This window comes from Pempheris klunzingeri, chromosome 11 (assembly GCF_042242105.1).
Source record: "Pempheris klunzingeri isolate RE-2024b chromosome 11, fPemKlu1.hap1, whole genome shotgun sequence".
Lineage (NCBI taxonomy): Eukaryota > Metazoa > Chordata > Actinopteri > Acropomatiformes > Pempheridae > Pempheris > Pempheris klunzingeri.
Window position 1 is genome coordinate 24,655,911 of NC_092022.1, and position 22,643 is coordinate 24,678,553.

A 22,643-nucleotide genomic window follows, 5' to 3' on the forward strand; every position below is an offset into this window, starting at 1 on the left:
ATAAAATTACCATTTCATGCCCTACTTTCATGATATAATATCACTGTAGCATTCACTTTTTACATTTTCCATAAATTTCACCTGAAAGTCGAATATCCCTAACTTTTAGTGAGTAGTGTTCATGTCCACCTCACCACCTACTTACCTACCTGCCATTACCACCATGCAGGCGTCAACATGGCCGTCCCCCCCGTCACCGTCCCCCATCCAGCCTGGCCCTGGGGCTCCTACCGTCCCCCCCCCCTCCTCCTCTCTCTCACGAGCATCCTGCCCGCTTGACATCCAATTGGCCGCCTTCACTGCACCTGTTCCACGCGCCCGCCAATCACGCGCTTCGGTCGGTGCGCTCCAAGATGGCGGCTTCCAGTGCTCCGCATCATCCACCGTCGCATTTCAAAGCTCGATATTACCGTCTGCCCGCGGTCTAAACTCATGAGGAGGCTGAGCAGGAAGGAGCCGAGCAGGGCTGAGCTGTCGCCGGTGAAACGTGGAGACCGTTTCCTCATGGTTGGGTCGCGTGAGGAGCCGCTTTCGGCTTGACGGCGCAAAAGTGGTTGTGATATCCGAGTATGGCCACCGAGAACCGGATCAATTTTTGGAGGAGGAACGCCAAGGTTCCCGGAAGGTGTGTTTTTATAACTGGGCTTCATTGTTTTAGTGAAATATTGTAGAAAAATATCGAGTCAAAGCTTCCACGAGCCTGAATCCGTCATGATTAGCTGAAAACTAGCTTAAAATGCTGCTTAGCTAACGTATGAAATGTCTCCGCGAGCTCCTGGAACCAGTCGGTAGTTTACCGGGTTGTGGTTGTGGGTTTTACTCGGGTCACTGCAGGACTGCTGGACCCTTGTTGTTGTTGTTTGTAGATGCTGAAGTGTATATTTGCCCCCCGGCTTTCTAAGGGTGGTCGGGGAGGAGGTGTCAGCTGTCACGGCTCGAGCACCGCCCGCCATATGCTTTATGTGTGTGTGTGTGTGTGTGTGTGTGTGCCTGGAGGGGGTGAGGAGGGTGAGGAGGGTGACGCTCAGCATGCCGAGCTACCGTGAGGAAGACTGCACTGTCTGCTGGTTGTCTGCTGGTTGGATGAGGATAATGAAGTGCATCCTGTGGCTGTTTATATTTATTTAAGATTCAAAGATTCAAAGACTTTAATGTCACATGCTCAGCAGTTACATGATGCAATCACTGGCAGTGAAACTCTTGTGTCTCTAGTCCCAGTAACACTGCTGTGCATAAGAATATAAGAGTAAGTAAAAGTAAGAATATGGTATATACAAAACTGAGAAATAAATAAAATAAAATGTACAGAGGTGCAAAATAGGGCAGTGCAATTGTTTGCAGACTATGTGCGGTTTAAGAGTCTTATGGCCTGGGGGATGAAACTGTCCCTGAGCCGACGGTCAGACGGCAGCAGGCAGAACAGTTTGTGGCTGGGGTGATAAGAGTCTTTGATGATGCTGGTGGCCTTCTTCCTGCACCGCTGGGTGTAGAGGTCCTCCATGGATGGCAGCATCGACCTGGTGATGTGCTGTGCGGTCTTCACCACCCTCTGTAGAGCCTTATGGTTGAGGGCGGTGCAACTGCCGTACCAGGAGGTGAAGCAGCCAGTCAGGATACTCTCAATTACTTTTGTGTTTGAAGTTTATTCTTATTCTCAAAATGCATTTCCCCCTGGGGATTATTAAAGTGATTCTGATGATACAGAAGAGGCTACAGTGTGTTAAGGAAGGAATAGTAGTGTGTTCCTGAAGTGGACTATTACTTTTAATTCAGGTTCACTCAAGCTGCTTTTTCTTTTCTATTTCTTAATACAGGTAACTAGAAATTGCACACGTCCCTTTCTCTCTTTTTTTTTTTGCACAATGCAAGAAAAGTATTGATATATCATGCTGTATGAAAATACAGAATAATATAAAGTAACATCAATGCACATTGTGTGAATCAAGCATGTGTGGATATGTAAAGTCTGGCTGCTGCTGGATTAGAGATTAAAGACTAAAACTGTGTTATTTTGCAGCAACACAAGTATTATTCTTGTAAGAAACACTAAGTGTGGTGTAATGGTAATTTGTGAGCGGCACAGACTGGGGCCAGGCTTGTCTCAGCCTGTAGAGCTTGCTCACTGGGCATTGTGGGTTATAAATGGCACTGAGGACCTGCAGGTGCTCTCAGTCTGTTTATTCTCCTCACCCTGTACACTTGTTGAACTGATCAGACCTCATTGATAAGACATGACCTATTCATGCTTATATCCTTATTGGCCTGCGTGTCTTTATGACTGTGAAGGCTCTGAGTGGTTGTCCTGCCGTGGCTCCATGCCACAGAGAGGGTGGAGGAAGGGCTGTGGGGATCTCTAAAGAGAGGGCGTTGCTGTCTTTGTCACACATACTGATCTTTCTCAAACTGTGGTGGGTGGGAGGCTGGAAAGATATGTTTGAACAGGAAGGCGAGCAGCTAGTCTTGCTGCCTGTCCTTGAACCGCTCCTGATGAAACAAGTCTGAGGCTGGTAAACATAATCAGCAGGGCCAGTTCTCAGTCAGGTTATTCATGGAAATGACACGAGTCAGGTTGATGGTTTTTAGCCTTAGACGTGAGAAGCCACGGCGGTGATATTTGTTGCTGTTTGATATTCACAAAAAAACCTTTCAACTACTTGAATGAAGCACTTATCATGACTGAACAACATCTTGGGTAAACAGTGATTTTAGATTTAGCGAGAAAAAACTTTGAATTAGAAACTTCTTTTGCTCCCAATCTGTCAACAGAATCCTTATCAAAGAGAGCTCTCTTCCACCAGTGACCTTGGACAACTTTCAGTCTCAGTAACTTCCACCAGAAGCTACTCTCTAGTGACGAGCAGTCGGAAAAGTATGTTTATTTTACAGGCAAATTATTTGTTCACTTGCCTCGATTCCCACACGGTGTAACCCTGTGCATTATTTACTCCAGAAATGGTTCCAGTAAAGGAGGGAGCTGCTGCTTTTGGCTGTCTATCAAGGAAAAGTGGCAGGGAAAGGAGTGTTGTTGTGTCTGGCCCAGATCCCTCTCTACAACTCTTTACTGTGTCTGCTGTGGGTTGCCAGAGAGCTCAAAAGAAGCTGAGCATTAAGATTCCTACATCCGCCGAACATAATGCCCACCACAGGGTGGTGAAGAGCACAAGGGCTGTACAAGCTGTCCCCTAGTTGTGCTCGCTACACTGCAAACACAGCACAATCTAAACAAGACGGGACGAGGGTTTATTTAATAGGAGGAAGAACTGAGCTGTCATCTGTCAGAGGAAGAATGCGAGGCTGTGTTCGCTGACTCTGTGCTTCACACTGGGCTCCAAGCTTTGCAAAATCATTCAAAAACATTGGTTCATCATTGAAATAGGATGAATAAGGATCCCCCAAAACGGGTCTTTAAATTGTCCAATCTCAGGGCTTTTCTGTTAAAAGCCGATGTGTTCGCTCATCACTCTCACAGCACAAAACTACAGATGATATTCGCTGCACCCAGAGTGCCTTCGCCCATAAGTGCAAGTCTTGTAGCCAGACTCGCACAGGCCACGTTACAACTAGACAGGTGTGGTCACCTGCAGGTCCACAAATGTCTTTTACCTTATTCGCTGGCCATGTGTTCGAGGCCATTGCACTCTCGCATTCGCAAGCATTGCACCAATACAGCAGGTGCAACATGCCATCAGCTGCCTAATATACACCGATATTGAGAAAGGAAAACGGTCTTGCAGGGGTAGTGAACTGAAGGGAAATTATGTGTGTATTCATACACATATCTGGATATGTATATTTAAATGAGAATGTTAAACGTTAAACCCTACACATAAAAACAGTAAATACAACATGTGATTTCTTTCCACCCCTTTGATGATGATAAGTGTCCCTTCATAACAAGTACTGATTTGTTTCTTCTCATGTATTTTGCTAAGTGGAGTGTACACACAACCTCCCAGTATTCTTTGCTGTCTCTGTGGTGCATCTGTACCCAACTGGGCTTGATGTGCACGGTGTCCACCTTCTTTGCTTGTCATAATTTTGAGCACATTGTGTGTGTGTGTGTGTGTGTGTGTGTGTGTGTGTGTGTGTGTGTGTGTGTGTGTGTGTGTGTGTGTGTGATAGCCACACTGTATAGTGCATGAGTCAGTGTTATTTCTAGCTATGATGCTTTGTTATGTAATGAGTGAACTGGTTTTAGAAGGGTTGAGCAACTTACTGCAACTTGAGAGTGAGGAAATATATGTGCAGAAAGAGCACACCAGTCTCTCCTCCACCTTTGCTCACTTTTATGAATGGCTACATCAGAGACTGGGAAGTGTGTGCTTTTCTGCACAGATGTGACAGCATTTCACATGTCATCTTCTACAGTGTACAACCAGTTTATGGAGCACAGCATCCACCGCTTGATCCACGATTGCGACGCACGTAAGTGCTAAATCTGACTGGACTGCCTGGTGTTGTGTTATCAACGGGATGCATTTTCTTTGCGTCACATTTTGAAGCTTGTTTTTCAGCACTTTGTCCCATGCTTCCAGTACGTGTGTAGATTGCATGCACCAGTGCTGTGCCAGTGTGACCCAGTGTTGACATTAACATTGTTCAACCTTCTTGAGAGACTTTCAGTGTTATATTGCTCTTTTTTGTTGGATTTGTAGTTTGTTTTTTTCTTTTATTTTGTTTGTTTTTTTTAAGTTGTGTGTATGTTTACTACCACTGCCTCTGTGATTGAGATCATTAAAGTATTTATTCTGCGGTCTCGTTGACCTTTCAATCCGTCCCTCTGCAGGTATCCCAAAGACACAAAGCCCAAGTTCAATAATCTCAAGTCTAAGAAGGCCTCTAGCTTCCACGAGTTCGCCCGCAGCACCAATGATGCATGGGACATCGACGATGAGGAGGACGAGGATTTCCTTGGGAACCCCGCCCCAGTTTCATCCGTGCCATCAGGCCTACACTCTACACACACCCACAACCTGGTAAATACAAGTCATAACCTTTATCTCTGAACAAACTGTGGGCATTAAGGTGGTCTGAAATGAAATGAAGTATTCTGATGTGTTTCCTCACAATCAGGCTGGTGACACAGAAACTGGGGTGCCACATAGGCTGTCACCTCACAGGACAGAAGCTCAAAACCTCCAGGATGTGCAGGAGGAGGACACGGAGCACGAGCATGTCAATGGCTCGATGGTTGTCAAGTCTAGTAGTGACGCCCACCTCAACATGTCCTCAGGTATGTGGCTAATATGCTGCAGTGGTTCATTTGGCATTAAGAGCTTATCAGGTGATTCATAGTGAAGCTAATTACAGACTTTGTGTGGGGGGACGGCCTAACACTGCAGGCAGGGCTGGTGGGATTATATCAGGCATGTGTCTGACAGGACATTTTGCACTTCTGAAAAGGTTTCTCCAATTGTTCTCCCCTATTACCACATTTCAGTGCCACAGATGAATGACTCCGGTCAAATACGTTTTATGGTTCTAAGATAAATAGTCAGAGTATTCACCGGTCACCTGGACGTCTCAGCGGTTACTTGGTTGTTCACAAGTCACACATTGAGCTTGTGGCCCCGAGGCTACTAGCAAACTGCCCTGAGGGACTCATAAACACTGGCTGCGTTTCATTAGAAGCTCCATTTCCCCTCATTTACTGGCCCGCAGCCCTTGGTATTAGGTAACAGCATACGTGGTAAGGAGGCCTCTTGGAGCGCAGAGAGCAAGCTGGCGGGAGAGGAGCATGGGGGATTTCAATGGAACACACCTGCCTTTTCACTTGTACACCCTGAACTATCCAATAAGGATGAGCTACGGGCATAATTGTGGCTCATATACATCTCTAGAGTTACCATTGTTCACCACGGCGGTGGGGACTGCCCCCAGGGCTGAGAGGAAGTCATCAGGGGCACATTGAACTACTAATGAAGCGCAGCCACTACTATCTTTTAAAGAACTCCTTTTAAACATTTTGTCAGTATTGTATATGACATAGGACAGGGTTGAACCAAAATATATAGATGATAATAATAATATTAATAATTATAACGCTACAATAGAGAGTGACGTTTTAACCACAGAAGTAAAGGTGGCAACAAAAGGGGAAATGATTGAAAAAGGTCATACAGTACACACCTTTTTGGCTTGCCTTTGTAAAAATGGGTGTATGGGGGATGATGTCTTTTCATAAAACACTTTGTAAAGTATATAAAAAGAAACTATACTTTCTCATTTGTCTTGTGTGGTGCTCCGCAGTTCGCTCCACACTGCAGAAGCAGCAGTCTCTCCCAATTCGCCCCATCATCCCCCTGGTGGCTCGCATCTCAGACCAGAATGCGTCAGGGGCGCCACCCATGACGGTACGGGAGAAGAGCCGGCTGGACAAATTCAAGCAGCTGCTGGCTAGTCCTAACACTGACCTCGGTAGGAGCACAACACAATCACACTCTCCAAGTGTAGATGTGGCTGCTGATTGGTTCCTGCCAGCTGAGTATGCAGTGTGTCCGTGTGCTGATCTCTGCTGTAGATTACATGATAGCTGTTGTTAAACTGTTGAAAATGTGTGTTTATGTCTTGCTCTGTGCTGTTACAGAGGAGCTCCGGAAGCACAGCTGGTCGGGCATACCAAGAGAAGTCCGGCCAATCACATGGAGACTTCTCTCTGTAAGCGTCATGACCTTCACTTTTGCAATAACACATGTTCTGCTCTGTATCTTGGCTTGTTGCACAGTATTTGTTCTCAAAGCCTGTTAGAAAGTCCAAGCTACATTTTTATTAGTTTCTGTGTAGCCAGTTAAATGTCCTTTTTTAGAAAATGCTCACATGAGGAGCCTCATCTCCTCTCACTGTCTCTTCTGTATTTCCTCTCCTCTCCTGTCTCGCACAGGGCTACCTGCCGGCCAACAAGGAACGCAGAGAGCTGGTGCTAAAAAGGAAGCGAGAAGAATACTTTGGCTTTATAGAGCAGTATTACCACTCCAGAACAGACGAGCACTACAAGGACACATACAGACAGGTAGCACTGCAGCTAAAGCTAACACCTGGACATTAGCCTTTAAACTGCTACTGCTCACCACTCACCATGTTATCTGCTTTGAGTATCCTGACTAACATATCTATAATCTTTCTTCCTGTAAGATCCACATCGACATTCCAAGAACCAACCCGCTGATTCCCTTGTTCCAGCAGCCCGTAGTACAAGAGGTAAGATCTGACGGGTCAGATATCTCAGTAGTTCATCCAAAGTGCATGTGCTTGTGTTTTTTGTGTGCTTCATAATCCTTTTAATGATTCCTGTGTCAGTGGTGATCACTTTACTTACCAAAATAATTACATCAGAGGTTTAAAAAAACATTTTTCACAGCCGTGTGTCCTGACTTGGTTTAAAACAGAGCTTCTATAGTTTTTTTTTGGCAGGATTCCTGACAGTGTAGATGACTTTAACTCTCTTATTCCATCTTCCTCCAGAATAATATGAGGCCACTTTGTCAGGATTAAAGCTGCTCACACTCAGTGAGGTGATGAGTGGAAATAAAAGGCATTCCCACTGTTGCCTTTTATCTTAAAAATAAAAATCTACACACAATTTATTAGCTCAGTAAATTATAAATGCAGCAGGAGGAGCTTTACTTCTCTGACAGCTGGTTTTGAGTTGCATATGACTGGATTGTAATGTAGAAGTCTTTGCTCTTTCACACATGCTCATAGCTGGACAGGAAAAGCCAGCGTTAAATATGCAAAGTGATAATCAGCTTTCTGATAGTTATTATAGATGTTATGCTCAGTGAAGCCTGGTAACCTACAGAGAGCCACACTAAGTTTTAACTTGTGTCATGTAGACAAATGCGACTGAAGGCACTCCTGGCCTTCAAACACAGACGTGTCATAATACTGTGTTGTAACTGTGGCACAGTATTTGTCAGTCACTGAGGAAGGACCTGAATCAGATTACTACACCACAGAGGCACTTTGCTGCATGGCTTGTTCCTCAAATACTGATGTGAATTTATGTGGGTTAAAACACCAAAGATTTGTGTCCAGATTTACCAAAAACCTGTGACAGGGTTTAATCACAGCCTAATTAGAACAGGGAAATAATTCTTCTTTAATATTCAGCGTTGTCAATTTTCAGTAAATTAAGTATAGTATTGTCATATTATGACTTCATATTGAAGTTTTATTTTATGCATGTGAAGAGTCTGATCTGCAGTAAATATTCATAATGTCCACACTGTCAATATGCCCAGTGATAATCATTATACATGCTACACTTTAGTACGCTCCAGCTAAAGCATGACGCCAAACTTATAATTATCTATTTCATAATTGCTTTGGCTTTGCAGTGTGAAAAAACAATAACTGCTGTACTGATTTTGGCCACAGAATCTCACATACATGTCATACATCACATAGTAAATTAGGAGACCATCATATATATTCATATGTTTATCACTAAATCCTATATTCATACAAGAGAAAAAGAGACTTCACCTTATCAGTTACTGTTTCTTCATCGACCACAAAGGTTATTTGTATTCAACGTGTGTTGCATTAAAGGTGAAGTACTCAGCATTTATGTTGCCATGCTGCTCACCAGAACAGTGCTCTAATCGGGAGAAATGCTTGCAAACTCGTGTTGGATTGATGCTGTGGTCTGCGTTCTTGGTGGTAAACATTAGAACCTAATATGAGGTGACTGTATGCTGAGGACTGTACATGTAATTTAGTGATGTGCTCTAAATTTACTCATTGAAAGTGAGCCAAAACAAACACAAAATAGTGCAATTCAAAGCAACGTACTGTGAGCCAAAAATACTGGAACTGAACATGAAGAATTCTAAAGTAAAGGTTCACAGGTGTGTTTGTCTTGTGATCTCATGATAAATCTGACATAGACACTAATTCCATCCCATTACCATTTTCTTGTTGTCTGTGTTTCCTCAGGTGTTTGAGCGTATCCTCTTCATCTGGGCCATCCGTCACCCCGCCAGTGGTTACGTCCAGGGAATCAATGATCTGGTCACTCCCTTCTTTGTCGTCTTCCTGTCTGAGTTTGTCAGTAAGTTAATGGAGGGAAAGTTGCTGTGTAGAGCCCTGATATATTCACACTGGCCCGAAACGTCTTCTGTTGTTTCTGGTTTGCACTAATTAGCTTTTTGTGCACGTTGATCTCTCGATTGATGACTCGAGTCATCAACTTTTATGCAGCCTTAGTTGTTACCACATCTGAGGTCATGAACTTTTCTCCAACCAGCCTCAGTAGAGAGCAGCATCTGTATGAGTATCAGGCCATCTCTGCTTCATTCACTGTTATTTGTTGTTCCAGCCGAGGATGTGGAGAACTTTGAGGTGGCAGAGCTTCCCCTGGACACCCAGAGAAACATCGAAGCTGACAGCTTCTGGTGCATGAGCAAGCTGCTTGATGGAATACAGGTGTGTGATTACACAAATGCATCTCAATAAAATCTTATTTTAATCTGTAAATGTGCCAGTTAACTGAAAACGGTCTCCTTTCAGGACAACTACACCTTTGCTCAGCCAGGAATCCAGAACAAAGTGAAAGCTTTAGAGGAGCTCGTCAGCAGGATAGATGGTCAGTGGACTCCTTGCCAGTTGCCATCCATGAGGAGTTTCATGTGTCACATTAGGTTAAGGGCTGCCTGTACTTTGTACTGACACGTGCCCCTGCTCATTTCTCTCTATCGTAAGCTTCTTTACTATGACAGACCTCCAGACTGTGAGTGTGCGAGTTAAAATTTCACCTGGTCACATCCATGCAGTGCATGATCATCTGCCGGCACCTGGTGCCAGATGCGCAGCGCTTGATGCATGTGTACCTTGCAGTGTCTTGTGTGTGATGCGAGTGCATGTAGCACCATAGAAGTTTAGGAAATAGTCCACTTAGCTTGAAAAAGGAAGTGGTCTGTAGCAGTTTATTTTGAAAAGCAAAATGCGGAGAGAGAGGAGCAGGCTGGTGGGGAGGGACAATGGGAGGTTCCGGCTGGGACACCACTGATGATCAAAGTGCAGGCAGGGAGACGCGAAAAAGCACAACTTTCAACCTCAATAGCAAACACACAGTGGTGGAAGAAATAAAGTCAAAGTGGTCATACCACACAATGGAAATACTGTGTTACAAGAAAAGGTCCTACACTACAAATGTTACTGAAGTAACCAGAAGTAAAAGTTATGCAGCGTTTTTATTTGATTTCAGAATAGTTTGTATTATATTATTGGTTTACAATCATTTGCCACTGGAGACCAATGAAGACTTTTCAATATAATTTGTTAATTAGATGTGTTTTGTTTTAGTAATCTGGTTCTGCAAAGTAACTAGTAACTAAAGCTGTTGGTAAATGCAGTGGAGTAAAAACTGCAATATGTACCTCTGACATGTAGTGGAGCAGAAGTGTAATGAGCTGATGAGTCCAGTATGAGCTCAAACATGTACGTGACAAAAGGCTGCAAACCATTTTTACGTCTGTGTCCGTCTGTGTCCGTCTGTCTGTCTGTCTCCAGAGGACATTCACAACTATTTCAAGAAGTATGAGGTGGAGTACCTGCAGTTTGCTTTCCGCTGGATGAACAATCTGCTGATGAGGGAGCTGCCACTTCGCTGCACTATTCGTCTGTGGGACACCTACCAGGTAGAGAGGAGCGTGCACCATCAAACCCTCACACCAGAAAGTGATCTAGTATAACAGCATCGTAAACTGCAGCCTGAAATTCAACCACAGAATTCACACTACTGGAAATGTGGTCCATTATGCAGTATGTTTTAAGTTGATCAGGTGTTGGGACAGACTTTCTTCTCCCTGTTGCTCGTAGCTTTTGGATACTGGTCAAAGCTGTGTTGTAATTGGCTGGAACGTTGCTCTGTTTTCCGCAGGCTGAAGCAGAGGGTTTCTCCCACTTCCACCTGTATGTTTGTGCTGCTTTCCTCATTGAGTGGCGCAAAGAAATCCTCTCCATGGTTGACTTTCAGGTGCCAAAGTCTTTGTAGTCGTCCACCCTTACCTAAGAAAGAAAACACTAAATATTACTTGTAGACCAACAGATGGTAGCAGAACTTACTGTAATGACATGTTTATGGAAGCAAAAAGAAGGCTGGTATCATCCATCCATTGTCTATAGCGCTTATCCTTATCCAGCTGCCTTTGGGCGAGAAGCAGGGTACACCCTGGACTGTCCCACCGACACATAGAGATGGACAGTTTGTCCAATGTTTGGGACCAAAGTCCTACAAAAGGAATGACAACATGAGCCTCACACTGTACTTTGTGTTTGGAGCTAATTAGTAAATGTTAGCATGCTAACATACTGCATTCAGATGGGGAGTATGATAAAGATTATACCTGCTAAACATCACCTCGTTACCATCGTCATTGCAAGCATGTTGGAATGCTGAGTTTAGCATGTTATGTGACAAAGTAAAGTAGGTATTCTTGTTGGATGGACAAAATAGGATGATTTGGAGATCTCATTTTACAGACTACATGATTAATCAAAACAATGATGCTGCAGTAAATGCAGATGGATGATTATCAAAGTAAAATCTTTCAATGATAGACATTTTTTTATCTCAACATTAAGTATTGCTAATGAGCACAGCCTTTCTTTGCTTCCACACAGGCCATAGGTTTTACAGAGTAACCCACACACTGTCTATATTTGTGAAATGCTTTACATACTCTATTTAAAATAGCCTCAGTGTCAAGAAGTAAATTTCTGTTTCTTTTCAGGGCCTTCTTATGCTTTTGCAGAACCTCCCCACAATCCATTGGGGTAATGAGGAAGTGGGTCTCCTCCTGGCTGAAGCCTACAGACTGAAGTACATGTTTGCAGACGCACCCAGCCACTACAAGAGATAGGCCCGTGGCTTCACAGCAAACACGGTACTTTTTACATTTAGAATGAAATTTAGACTGTGGCTGGATGGACCCACGGTATCTGAGACACTCCAGACATCAAGTGCCGTCTTTGAGGTAACCTGGAAGAGACGGATTCAGATGCAGCCCCAGGACACTCACAGGATGTTATCTCCGAGCCACAAAGCCCATCCTGTGAAAAACTGAACGCAGTGGATGTAACGTTGGATTTGGGTTTATGGTGCACCCACAGAGCTCAGTGAATATGAGGCTTTATGCAGTCAGCGTACTGCACTGTGTCAGTGGACTGTTACAGTATAAATAACCATAGCTACGCCACCTTGCTTTACTTGGATTGTTTTTGGTCATGCAACATTGAAATGTACCCTCAGAAGAACACACTGTAATATAAAGGGATAATGAATGTTTGTGAGGTCATCCTTTTAGTGAAAGATGGTATCTGCAGATTTTATTTTCATTTTTTGCTGATTTGCTTCAGTCATTGTTTAGCAAGTTAAAAATATCAGGTGTAACCTAATGGGTGAATATTAGGTGTAGCCAGGCAACCACGACGCTCAGTCATTTCCTTTTTGTAAAATGTATTTAGTCTGACACTGTCAAACTGTTATAAATAAGATGGACTTTGGATTTCCCCCTTTTTCAGATAAGAGAGCGACTTTGTGAATATGCTTATATTTTGGTTTTGGGTTACCAAATCTGCACTGTACAATCAACTTGTAAAAGTCCTTATTTTGGGCTGCAGTCACTCAGCTTGATTGGTTGGCAGTACTGATATTTTAGGTTGGACTTGTGTAATCTAAGAGTAGCAAAAACAGTAGGGACTGTGTGTCATGCCAGGTTGTGCTTTAGGTAAAAGTGGAGAGACTGACTCTGTATCAGGATGAGGCCCTGGGTATGTAAAGCTCATATACATCAACAGTGTTACTGTTTCCCAGTAGACCAGGAAAATAGAGACCCTCCATTTAATGTAGCTTTGGAATTCCCTGCTCATATCTGCTAAAATGGTTCTTAATTTGATTTTAGAAGAAGATAAATCTAAATTTTATTATATTTTAGACCGTTGTAGTACAATTTTATTTGGTTGTGGCATATATGAACATGTTTTACTACAACAGGAGATCAGTAGCAGCTGGTCTGTTTTTGGCAGTTTGACTATAACAATGAAAGTAGTAGTCCTATAAATGAGCTCATGATAATATATAACGCCTCTAATAACATACCTGTGGTCACTGTAAAAACCGCATATGCATAACAAGTTTGTTTTCCTCAGTTTTGAGGATCGAGGATATTTTTAAAATGGAGGAGATGCCTCTGTCAAAGCTTGTCGGTACTGATGGACATTTCATCACGCCATCCAACTTGAGACAGTCCTGTGGACACAGTGCAGCTCAGACGACATGACGATGCCTTTGTTATGAGCATTCGTAATGTACTCCTGTCTTATGAAGTGTAATGTGCATAAATGCTTTGTCATCATGCTTATTGCTTATATTTTCTATTTGTCTGAGGTTCAGGTCATGTTGCTGTTGTATCTGTGACTTTGATCCAAGAAACATTCATTTCAGGGGTTGTGTTTTGAACGTGTGTGTGTTACTCCTCAGCTAACTTCATTTCCAGTGGTAATTCTAACGGGAGTTATGTGTGAAAGATACGACAATCATTAGCCTGTGGTACTTTGATTTCCTTCTCATTAGATGTGTTTTTAAGTTCTTTCATTAGGTCATTTGCTGCCCATTGAGCCATTCTGAAGCAAATGCTTGGTAAGGCCGTAGCAGAGTTTATCACCGGGCGGTTAGCCTGCTCATCGTAGACGACAACACGCTGAATGGAGAAACAGTTTTCATGGTTGGAGTGAGTCTCGGTTCATATTCATGAATTATTCAGTCTGTTCAGTTCAGTCATAGTTCAAACCAGTTGTGACATTACAGTCAGTGAAGTGCTTCTGAAGACACTGTGGTTCTTAAATAGATTTTTATTGAACACCGTGTTTACCTGTTCATTAAACCTCCCACAATCCTGCATTCATCAACCTTTTTTTTTTTACCCATCTGAAACATTTTGAATGTCTTTGTGAGTGCTACAGTACGCCTTTAGCCTTAAAGTAGGTTTTCTTCATTCAGGTGCACCAACTGATTGTGTCACTACAGTGATACTGCTATTGTCCACACCATGCTGTTTGTATCTTAATGTCCTTAAAGTATGTTGTTGATAAAAGCTGACAATGTGAAACTTGTTTTAAGATTTGTTCCAGATGTGTTCATGCTGTTTCAACCATAATATGCCACTACCTTTTCTGGGCCAATACAATCTGCTTTAGAGTGCTTCAGTTGTCAGTGTTGGCTTCAGCCTAAAATGAAGAATTATTAAATTATTACAGTACCGGCTGTATATTCACTTTTTGTTTATATTAAACGATTGTTATTCTTCATTTTGGCCTGTGTGTGTGTGTTTGTCTTAATCAGATACTGCATTATCACATATATTAAAGGTAATTTTAGGTGAATATGAGGCTTCATGCAGTCAGCGTACTGCACTGTGTCAGTGGACTGTTACAGTATAAATAACCATAGCTACGCCACCTTGCTTTACTTGGATTGTTTTTGGTCATGCAACATTGAAATGTACCCTCAGAAGAACACACTGTAATATAAAGGGATAATGAATGTTTGTGAGGTCATCCTTTTAGTGAAAGATGGTATCTGCAGATTTTATTTTCATTTTTGTTTTAGTCATTGTTTTGCAAAATATCAGGTGTAACCTAATGGGTGAATATTAGGTGTAGCCAGGCAACCACGACGCTCAGTCATTTCCTTTTTGTAAAATGTATTTAGTCTGACACTGTCAAACTGTTATAAATAAGATGGACTTTGGATTTCTCCCCTTTTTTCAGATAAGAGAGCGACTTTGTGAATATGCTTATATTTTAGTTTTGGGTTACCAAATCTGCACTGTACAATCAACTTGTAAAAGTCCTTACTTTGGGCTGCAGTCACTCAGCTTAATTGGTTGGCAGTACTGATATTTTAGGTTGGACTTGTGTAATCTAAGGAAAATAGAGGCCCTCCATTTAATGTAGCTTTGGGATTCCCTGCTCATATCTGCTAAAATGGTTCTTAATTTGATTTTAGAAGAAGATAAAAATCTAAATTTTGTAGCCAGGTGCTACATTATCACTTATATTAAAGGTAATTTTAGGGTCTGTTTATTATAATGTGCCTTGGAGCTGGTTACCGGAAGTGACGCGGCAGCTCAGCGGTAACCCATGAGTAACACCGACAAACTTAGCTTCCACATTTGCAGCCATGACGGAGGGATTTGCGTTAACGAAACCGAGTGTTAACGGGACACACCGCCTGGATTTAATTATTTGGCAATATTTCCACCGCACCGCATTCGCCTGAGAGCCAAGGTGAAGTGTTTTAGCGAAGGGAAAATGTGCTTTAATGTGCGGAAATGTCGGCGCAGCTTGTAACTAGCTAACGTTAGCTAACACTAAGCTAGGCTGTGGGCACGCAGTAACGCTGGTAACATTGATATCACGGTAACGTTGGTGTCTTACGGAAAGAGTCTCTTGTTGTTTTTTTAACTGAGCTTCTGTGTTGTAGTTAAAATAGCTGACAACTTTCGATATCGCTACCAAGATGGAGGACCAGGAGGACCAGGCTAGCATGAGGGCTCACTTCCCCTTTTGCCAAAGTTGTAGCCGTTGACTGTTGATTAGCTATTTAACAACACTTTGCTGAGTTATGTTTGTGTGATTTCTAAGCCAGTAACACTAGTTTGTACTGTCTCCTCTAAAGCAGGGGGGCGCTTGGTGGAAGAGGATGGATGGAGTCAGCTGGAGCACCACAAGGGCCCAGGAGTCGTTCAGCCGCTCCAGGGCGGCAGCAGACACTCTGTCCAGGCTTGCAAGCTTCATTGCACGGGCTGACACCAAACAGCAACCTCGAAACCAGAGGCAGCATCCAGCTCACCTGACCGCGTTTGTTTGTCAAGAATGTGACGAGGGCTTCCCGTATGCATCAGATCTGTTGCACCACCAGGAACTGAAACACACCTTACCCAAGCCTCACCGGTGTCCCTCGTGTGGACAGGAGTTCTCCCTGAGGTCGTCCTTACAGCTACATAAGTGCGATCGTGATTCCCCCCCGTGCGAGCTCTGTCGCGGAGAGTCGAGGCTTGGTTCTCCCTGCCCTGCGTGTATGACGCGTACTTCAGATCCAGGCAGGCCGCAGGACATGTCACCACACCGCCAGCCTCACCTCCTGGACAGAAGCCCCTACGCATGTGCCCCGTGTGGGAGAGGCTTCAGCCAGAAGCAGGCTTTGCTGCACCATCAGCAGGCTGGATGTAGTGAGCCTCCATCTGCATCAGGTATAGTTGATGCCAGTAGCCTTCCAGATGATTCTCCGTCAGTTTCTGAGGGAGACTCGACCCGCTCTGACTATTCAGACACCCCAGGACCCAGCAGCAGAGCTGTCAATGTGTGCCAATTCTGTGCAAGGACCTTCCGCACAGAGGCTGGACTACAGCGCCATAGACAGACCAGCCATGCAGAGGAGCAGCTGAGTGGTCCACAGGGACAAAAGACCAAAGGAGAAAGTACCGGTGGAGAAGAAGATCTGATTAAAACGCCAAAATCCAAAAAGAAGATTCTGAACTGTCGCTCTTGTGACATGGTTTTCAAGAGCACCTCTAAGCTGTACCTGCATAGAAAAGAGAAGCACAGCAGAGAGAAAATCATCAGTGGAGAGCCGAGACCGGTGGTCAGCAGGCGCAGGAGAGCGGGCACATATCCATGTCAGATCTGTGGGAAAGTCCTCTTCCATCATTTGTCACTTAGGGCACATTACAGACAGCACACAGCCTCAAGCTTCACCACAATCAAAAACAAAAGCCAGTCTGAATGTAAGTTATATGAAAATAGACCAAATAAAGTAAAAAGTGGCCCAGCAGGTAATAAGCCTGTCAGGGCTGGTCCAGGGAGGCCCAGGAAAGTGGCCAGATTAGAGAGCAAGGTTACAGATCCAGGGAGATGTAGAGAAGTGCCTAAAGTGGAGGAGGAGGAGGAGGAGGAGGAGGAGGAGGAGGAGGAAGATGAAGACAAAGATGAAGTGGAAGAAGTAGAAGTAGAAGAAGAAGAAGATGATGATGATGATGATGATGAGGTGGAGAGAGAGTTCCCATGCCCCTCCTGTGCAGAGGTTTTTTCCCAGCAGTCTCAGCTGAGGGAGCATGTGGAGCTCCACCAGTCGGCCGTGAAGAGGAGACAGTGCAGTGTGTGTACAAACGAGATGGACACCTGTAAGTGGCCAGGCTCAAAGAGACAGAGGCTCTACCACTGTGTGCCCTGCCAGCAGGGCTTCTCAGCTCTGGACTCTTTCCTAGAACATTGTCAGGAGCACCTACGAGTCAGGGTGGAGCAGGACAGCATCTCAGAGGGCTACACGCACCAGGCCGGCAAAGCCTGAGACTCAGTTTGAATGTTATCAGCAGCTGCCTTTTTGCCTTGAAGGGCTGGAGAGTAATGAAATCTCTGTGAAATTCTTGTTGATTGAGCATTCAGGACATTTTTCCATCTACCCTGATGTTGTCCATACCAGCATATCGAGGGTTAAGTAGAATAGTTTGACATTGTTAAAGTACCATACCGGGGTTTTTGTTTGTTTTGTTTAGTAAAAGGTTTGTGATTTACATTACAAGGGCTGACATCCATTCCTAAAGCACACCGTAGTTCTTTTCAGGTTTTCACATGTTCTCTGCATACTAGGCAGGACTGGTTTCTAGTTAAAGCATTGAAAGTTGAACATTTCAGGGTGCTCGTGTGCTTGTCGGATGTTCTACAGCCACCGACGGAGCGGCTTTGCATTAACAAACTGCGTTGTGAAATCAAACAAGGTATGAAGCAAATGTGGACATTGCTCCAAGGATCATGTGCATGTTTGTCAGCCACCTCTGAGATAAATGATATCCCAAGTTTAAAAAAAAAAAAAACATACAAAAACCCCAATATGCTTCTTTAATAGTCTGGCATAACGGCTCTGTTTTACTCGCACTGACACGCCACTATTTCATACAATGACCTCGTTTCCCAAAAACATCTTAGCGCTGAGAGGATATCAGCCTGGAGACGTACAGCAGGACGAAGATCAGCTCAGTCTTAAAGTGCTTTTTGGGGAATCGGGGCCACCTGCACAGCCATGCTACGTTCTAGCCATAGCACTGCCAGAGAGATCTTGTTTGCTAGAGTTTATTTTTACACCAGGCATCTGGAGTGCTTTAGCTAAGTAAGGTCAGATATGTCTTCTGCTGTAGTATGCTTATACTCCTTTCAATTTTGGCAATAATCAGACAGATCGGCGGGCACTCTAGCGTGTGACTAGCTGGATTGTCGGCGTTGGACTTGGGTGTCTGCATTTTCATTGAAGTTGTATCACTGCTTAGAGCACTACATGGAAATGAAGTTACAGTGTGAGACGTTCTCATGTTTGAGCATTTTAAGGTGCTTAAGGTTCCAACATGGTGGCTGTTATTTATAGAATGAACAAACATTCAGTGGCTGTTATGCGTCCAATACAATGCCTTTCATTGCGGCCTGTCTTCTTAGCTGGCATGTACTCGGGTGATATTACGTAGCTATGCAAACAGACCCTGCGGTGCGTCTGTGATGCTTGATAAGTGGCTTTGGTGAATGAACAAAGATAGTGTGTTCTTTTTTTTTTTGGTTCTTTTTCTAAAGGGTTTTCAGCTACTGTTTTCAAAGTGCTACTGTGAAAATGTAAAAATGATTTAATAGGTTTTCAAGCTTCCACTTTCTTGAGATCTTTTGTAAATCAGTTTATGGTTCTTTATAGATAACATAATTAAAACTTAACAATTCTCATGAGATGTTTTGTCTGTGTTTGTGAATTTTTCATTTGTTTTCCATACTGTTGAATCAGGAAGTCCCTTCCTGAGCACTTTACATGAACGTAAACCATCTGCACGGTTTACTACACTGACCACACTTGTTAATATGTAGAAAACTCCACATCCTCTATAAGGCAGAATGACTAGTGGAGTTGTAGATGTGAAGGAACTCTTCAGATGTGAGTAGCTCCGGCTCTGAGGAAAACCTCCCTGGAGACCCTAACTTGTTACACAGTAATGTTCATTGGTGCTTGGCAGAGGAGAACGGAGACGGCAGCACCTCGCTGCTGTGATCAGTCTTTTAGCCCTGAGGTGGGCCTGAACTACTCTGTGCCCAAATATGGTCCTTCTACGTGTACCATCTATTGACTCCATTCCTGTTACCCCAGATCATGTTGCATGAATCTCCAGGTCACCATCAGCACAGTGGTCCAACAGGAGACTGTGTACCTGGCAATGTCTGTAGCTATCACCTTGGTTACCCTGACAACGGAGCATCACTTCCTACTGGAGGGTGAGCTAAACTAGAAAGACAGAGACAGAGACAGAGCCTCTGTAAGAGAGACCTGCTCACCCAAACAGGGCCTGGAGAGACTCTGGGGTGTTAAAACATCAAACATTATACGGTAAGTTTTCTTTCTCTCCACATTCAAAGCAAAACTGTAATGTTTTTGGGTGGAGAGATGTGCATATAAAATATAAAGAGACAAAAATGTTGTCTTCTCATCAAGAAAGTTGGTTTTGTGTCGAGCAAATTTAAACTCAGGAGCCATTCCCATCAAATCCCGTTAGTTTGTATTAACCCCTTGAAGGTCCTCAGAAATAATCACGTTAAAGATCCTTACACACATAAATGTGTATGCATAAAAACAAGCCATAAAAATGTTAAAAATCTTTCTTTTTTTAAAATTTTTTTTAAATAGTTTTTTAGACCAGCATCAGCCCTAATCATACATATCAAATTTTAATTCGTTTTTTAAAAAATTAACCCTTAAATTGCCATGTTTTTGTCATGATGCGCATCATTTTATGGTCTAAAATACACAAAAAATACATGAAAAAAATTGAGAACTCTGAAAAATTCACCATCTTGCAAAATTATAAGCAATATGCATGAAAAACTGATAAAATATGCTAAAAATAAAAATCATAACACACTAGAAAGTGCTGAAGAACCTCAAAGGGTTAAAGTGGAAGGTGTCTAAAAATAAAAGAGTAAAATGTCTGGTGGGTTAATTCAGGTGTTTTCCTTTTATTTTCGTCCTGAAGAGCAGAGCCCTGTCCTGCGGTGACTCCTCCTGGCCTCATGGTGGCGGTGTTCACACACACACATAGAGCTGATGGATGTTCGCCCCATGACTTCCGGTCCCGCGGCGCACGTTTTCCTTCCGCCGTTTTGTGAAACGAAAATCATACGAGCGACTTCGGTGGCGTTTAGAAAACCAGGACAAAATGAGCAAAGCACATCCACCCGAGCTGAAGAAGTAAGTAACCAAAGTAAAGCTGAAGTCCGGCCTGTGGGCGCGAGCGGAACTCTAAATGAGGTCGTTTCCGCTCAATAACTCTGTCTCATTGTGTGTGTGTGTGTGTGTGTGTGTGTGTGAAGGGGACGAGCTAACGTTAGCCGGCCTGCATCATGGAGGCTTCTGCATCTCAAGCTAATGTTGTTTTCCTTCTTTCAGGTTCATGGACAAGAAGCTTTCATGTGAGTATATCAGAGAGATGATGTTCAACACACACACACACCAAAGAGGCTTCACTCTGGTTTCAGGGATTCCTGCTGTGTAGTGTCATGAGCTGGAGCTATCTGAGGACAATAGAGATGGATTCACACATTAGTTCACGTGCTGTAGCTCTTTACCACATAAAGATGGACGCTCAAACTGATTCACACAAAATTAAATGAAGCCGAACATGTGTCCGTCTTTCTTTTGTCCTGCAGTGAAGCTGAATGGAGGCAGACACGTGCAGGGCATCCTGCGGGGGTTTGACCCCTTCATGAACCTGGTGGTGGATGATTCTCTGGAGATGGGCCCAGGAGGACAACAGAACAACATCGGCATGGTGGTCAGTACTTTGGCTCGCATCACTCTCTGCTTTTGTCATTGTCAGCAAATCCCATAAAAACAACAGCACCGTGTCCAAAATCACCCACCATTTCCCCACATGACCCCCCCCCCCCATTTCTGGTAGCGATCAGTGTGGGAAAAAAACAAAAAACAACGTATCCCAGCACTTTTGTGGTTTACATCGACCATAAAAGGCTTATTTCCTACAACAGGCGTAATACACTCTGCAACCATAAATACCTGTATACTTTTTTGCACACTACTTTTTATCTTTTAAATTATTCTTCTGTACATTGCCCTCTTTTTTTATATTCTTGTGTCTATGTGGAGGGAAACGAACAAAGTACAAAGAATTTCATTGCTCAGTGTCACCATCGTGTTCTTACTGTGCACATGACAAATAAACATCTTGAATCACAGCCTGTTTCTGAAGTTAGCCACTAAGCGTGCCGCTCGTCATCCAGACACAACTTGTGGAAGAGACGGTGGTATTCACTTTATTATTCCTTTTTTCAGGAAGTTATGAACCCACAATCTGCACTTCTAATGGCCCTTTTCTCTCCTGATCTAGTAGCAGAGCAGCGGCCAGAGCTGAACTCCTACTTGAATCCATTTTCACATTTGTTTATTCACTTATTGGCCTCAAAATCCTGATCGCAGCACCATTACCTGTTAGTAGGATCAATTAGGTGTTGGCTTTAGCCTTTTCATGGGATTTGTTCAGCAAAAATATTAAATTTTGAATGTAGGTCACCCAAATTTTGGCAGCATAATACACTATTCAGGAGTTAATATAATCAGAGAGCTCTAGTCTGACTATTAAATGTAATTTAACCTTTTGGAAGTCTCTTAATCGCAGTGTGTTCACTCTGTGTTTGTCTTAGGTCATCAGAGGAAACAGCATCATCATGTTGGAGGCCTTGGAGAGAGTATGATGGGAGGGAGGCAGCTGCAGACAGGGAACAGAATGATCCACAATTTTTTTGTTTTTTTACATTCGGTTTATCTTTTTAGTTGTGTTTTTGAAAGAGGCAAAGCAACTGTGTGTCTTTGAACTGTAACACGTCTTTGTATGTCCACCAGCAGGGATGTTTCCTTTGGACATGTTCTGAATTGTGAAATAATTAACTTGTGAATAAATCTTTTTTCTTTTCTTTGTATTTTGTGTTTGTGTGTTCAGTTTCTGATGTTCAGTGTATCAGCACCATAGCTCAGGTTACTAAATCCACTAAATCCCAGATTAAAATCACCGGCTACACGTTTTATGGCAATTATGAACTCATGTAGGTAAATTCTTATCGTGCTGCCCTGCTCTGAAATCTGTCTACTGTAAGGCCAGGGTTCAGAACAGCAGCTGACAGTGGATCAGCGTTTTCTGTGTGATCATTTATGTGTTTTTTGGATATGAAATGTTTCTGAATATACACCCTTATTTTTACACCTAACTGTTTAGATAATGATTGATTTAAACTTAAAAAATCACTAGTCAGCCTGTTTTTAACGAAGCGTGAGAGGGACTGAAAGTATTTAAGACCGTTTGTATCTGAATGTGTGATAAACATGGATGTCCTCATGTCTCACCACCACTGGTTGCTACAATCGCAGATTGACAGACAGAAATGTGGTTCTCTTCAGTCTAATTTTACTTCTGGCCAAATTCCACATGTTCAAAGAACCGAACAGAAATAGAGCGATCCATGTCAATAATTTCTTAGACTTAGACTTTAAACTTTTACTTTATTGATCCCTCATAGGGGGAACTTTACATGTTACAGCAGCAACA

General features: G+C 43.2%; 3 protein-coding genes across 4 annotated transcripts; all 3 read left to right on the top strand.

The window, feature by feature from the left end:
* Window positions 1-438: 438 nt before the first annotated feature.
* tbc1d22b (TBC1 domain family, member 22B) lies at window positions 439-12,511 on the top strand. The gene is made up of 13 exons (XM_070839284.1): window positions 439-625; window positions 4,787-4,976; window positions 5,074-5,233; window positions 6,250-6,417; window positions 6,587-6,657; window positions 6,881-7,009; window positions 7,132-7,197; window positions 8,938-9,052; window positions 9,320-9,426; window positions 9,511-9,586; window positions 10,513-10,640; window positions 10,883-10,978; window positions 11,736-12,511. Exons 1-13 carry the CDS (start codon window positions 570-572, stop codon window positions 11,862-11,864), a joined length of 1,491 nt encoding a protein of 496 aa, XP_070695385.1. The 5' UTR covers window positions 439-569; the 3' UTR covers window positions 11,865-12,511.
* A 2,670-nt stretch (window positions 12,512-15,181) lies between these two features.
* On the top strand, window positions 15,182-18,768 carry LOC139210067 (zinc finger protein 605). Of its 2 annotated transcripts, none has more exons than XM_070840028.1 (2): window positions 15,182-15,291; window positions 15,683-18,768. In XM_070840028.1, exon 2 carries the CDS (start codon window positions 15,707-15,709, stop codon window positions 17,351-17,353), a length of 1,647 nt encoding a protein of 548 aa, XP_070696129.1. In that variant the 5' UTR covers window positions 15,182-15,291; window positions 15,683-15,706; the 3' UTR covers window positions 17,354-18,768. The 2 variants fall into 2 exon arrangements, with proteins under 2 accessions (XP_070696129.1, XP_070696130.1); XM_070840029.1 differs by having other exon boundaries at window positions 15,686-18,768.
* Window positions 18,769-20,166: 1,398 nt separating this feature from the next.
* On the top strand, window positions 20,167-22,020 carry snrpg (small nuclear ribonucleoprotein polypeptide G). Its single transcript, XM_070840030.1, has 4 exons — window positions 20,167-20,275; window positions 20,474-20,496; window positions 20,734-20,858; window positions 21,745-22,020. The coding sequence occupies exons 1-4, from the start codon at window positions 20,244-20,246 to the stop codon at window positions 21,793-21,795; spliced, it is 231 nt and encodes a 76-aa protein (XP_070696131.1). The 5' UTR covers window positions 20,167-20,243; the 3' UTR covers window positions 21,796-22,020.
* The last annotated feature ends 623 nt before the right edge of the window (window positions 22,021-22,643 follow it).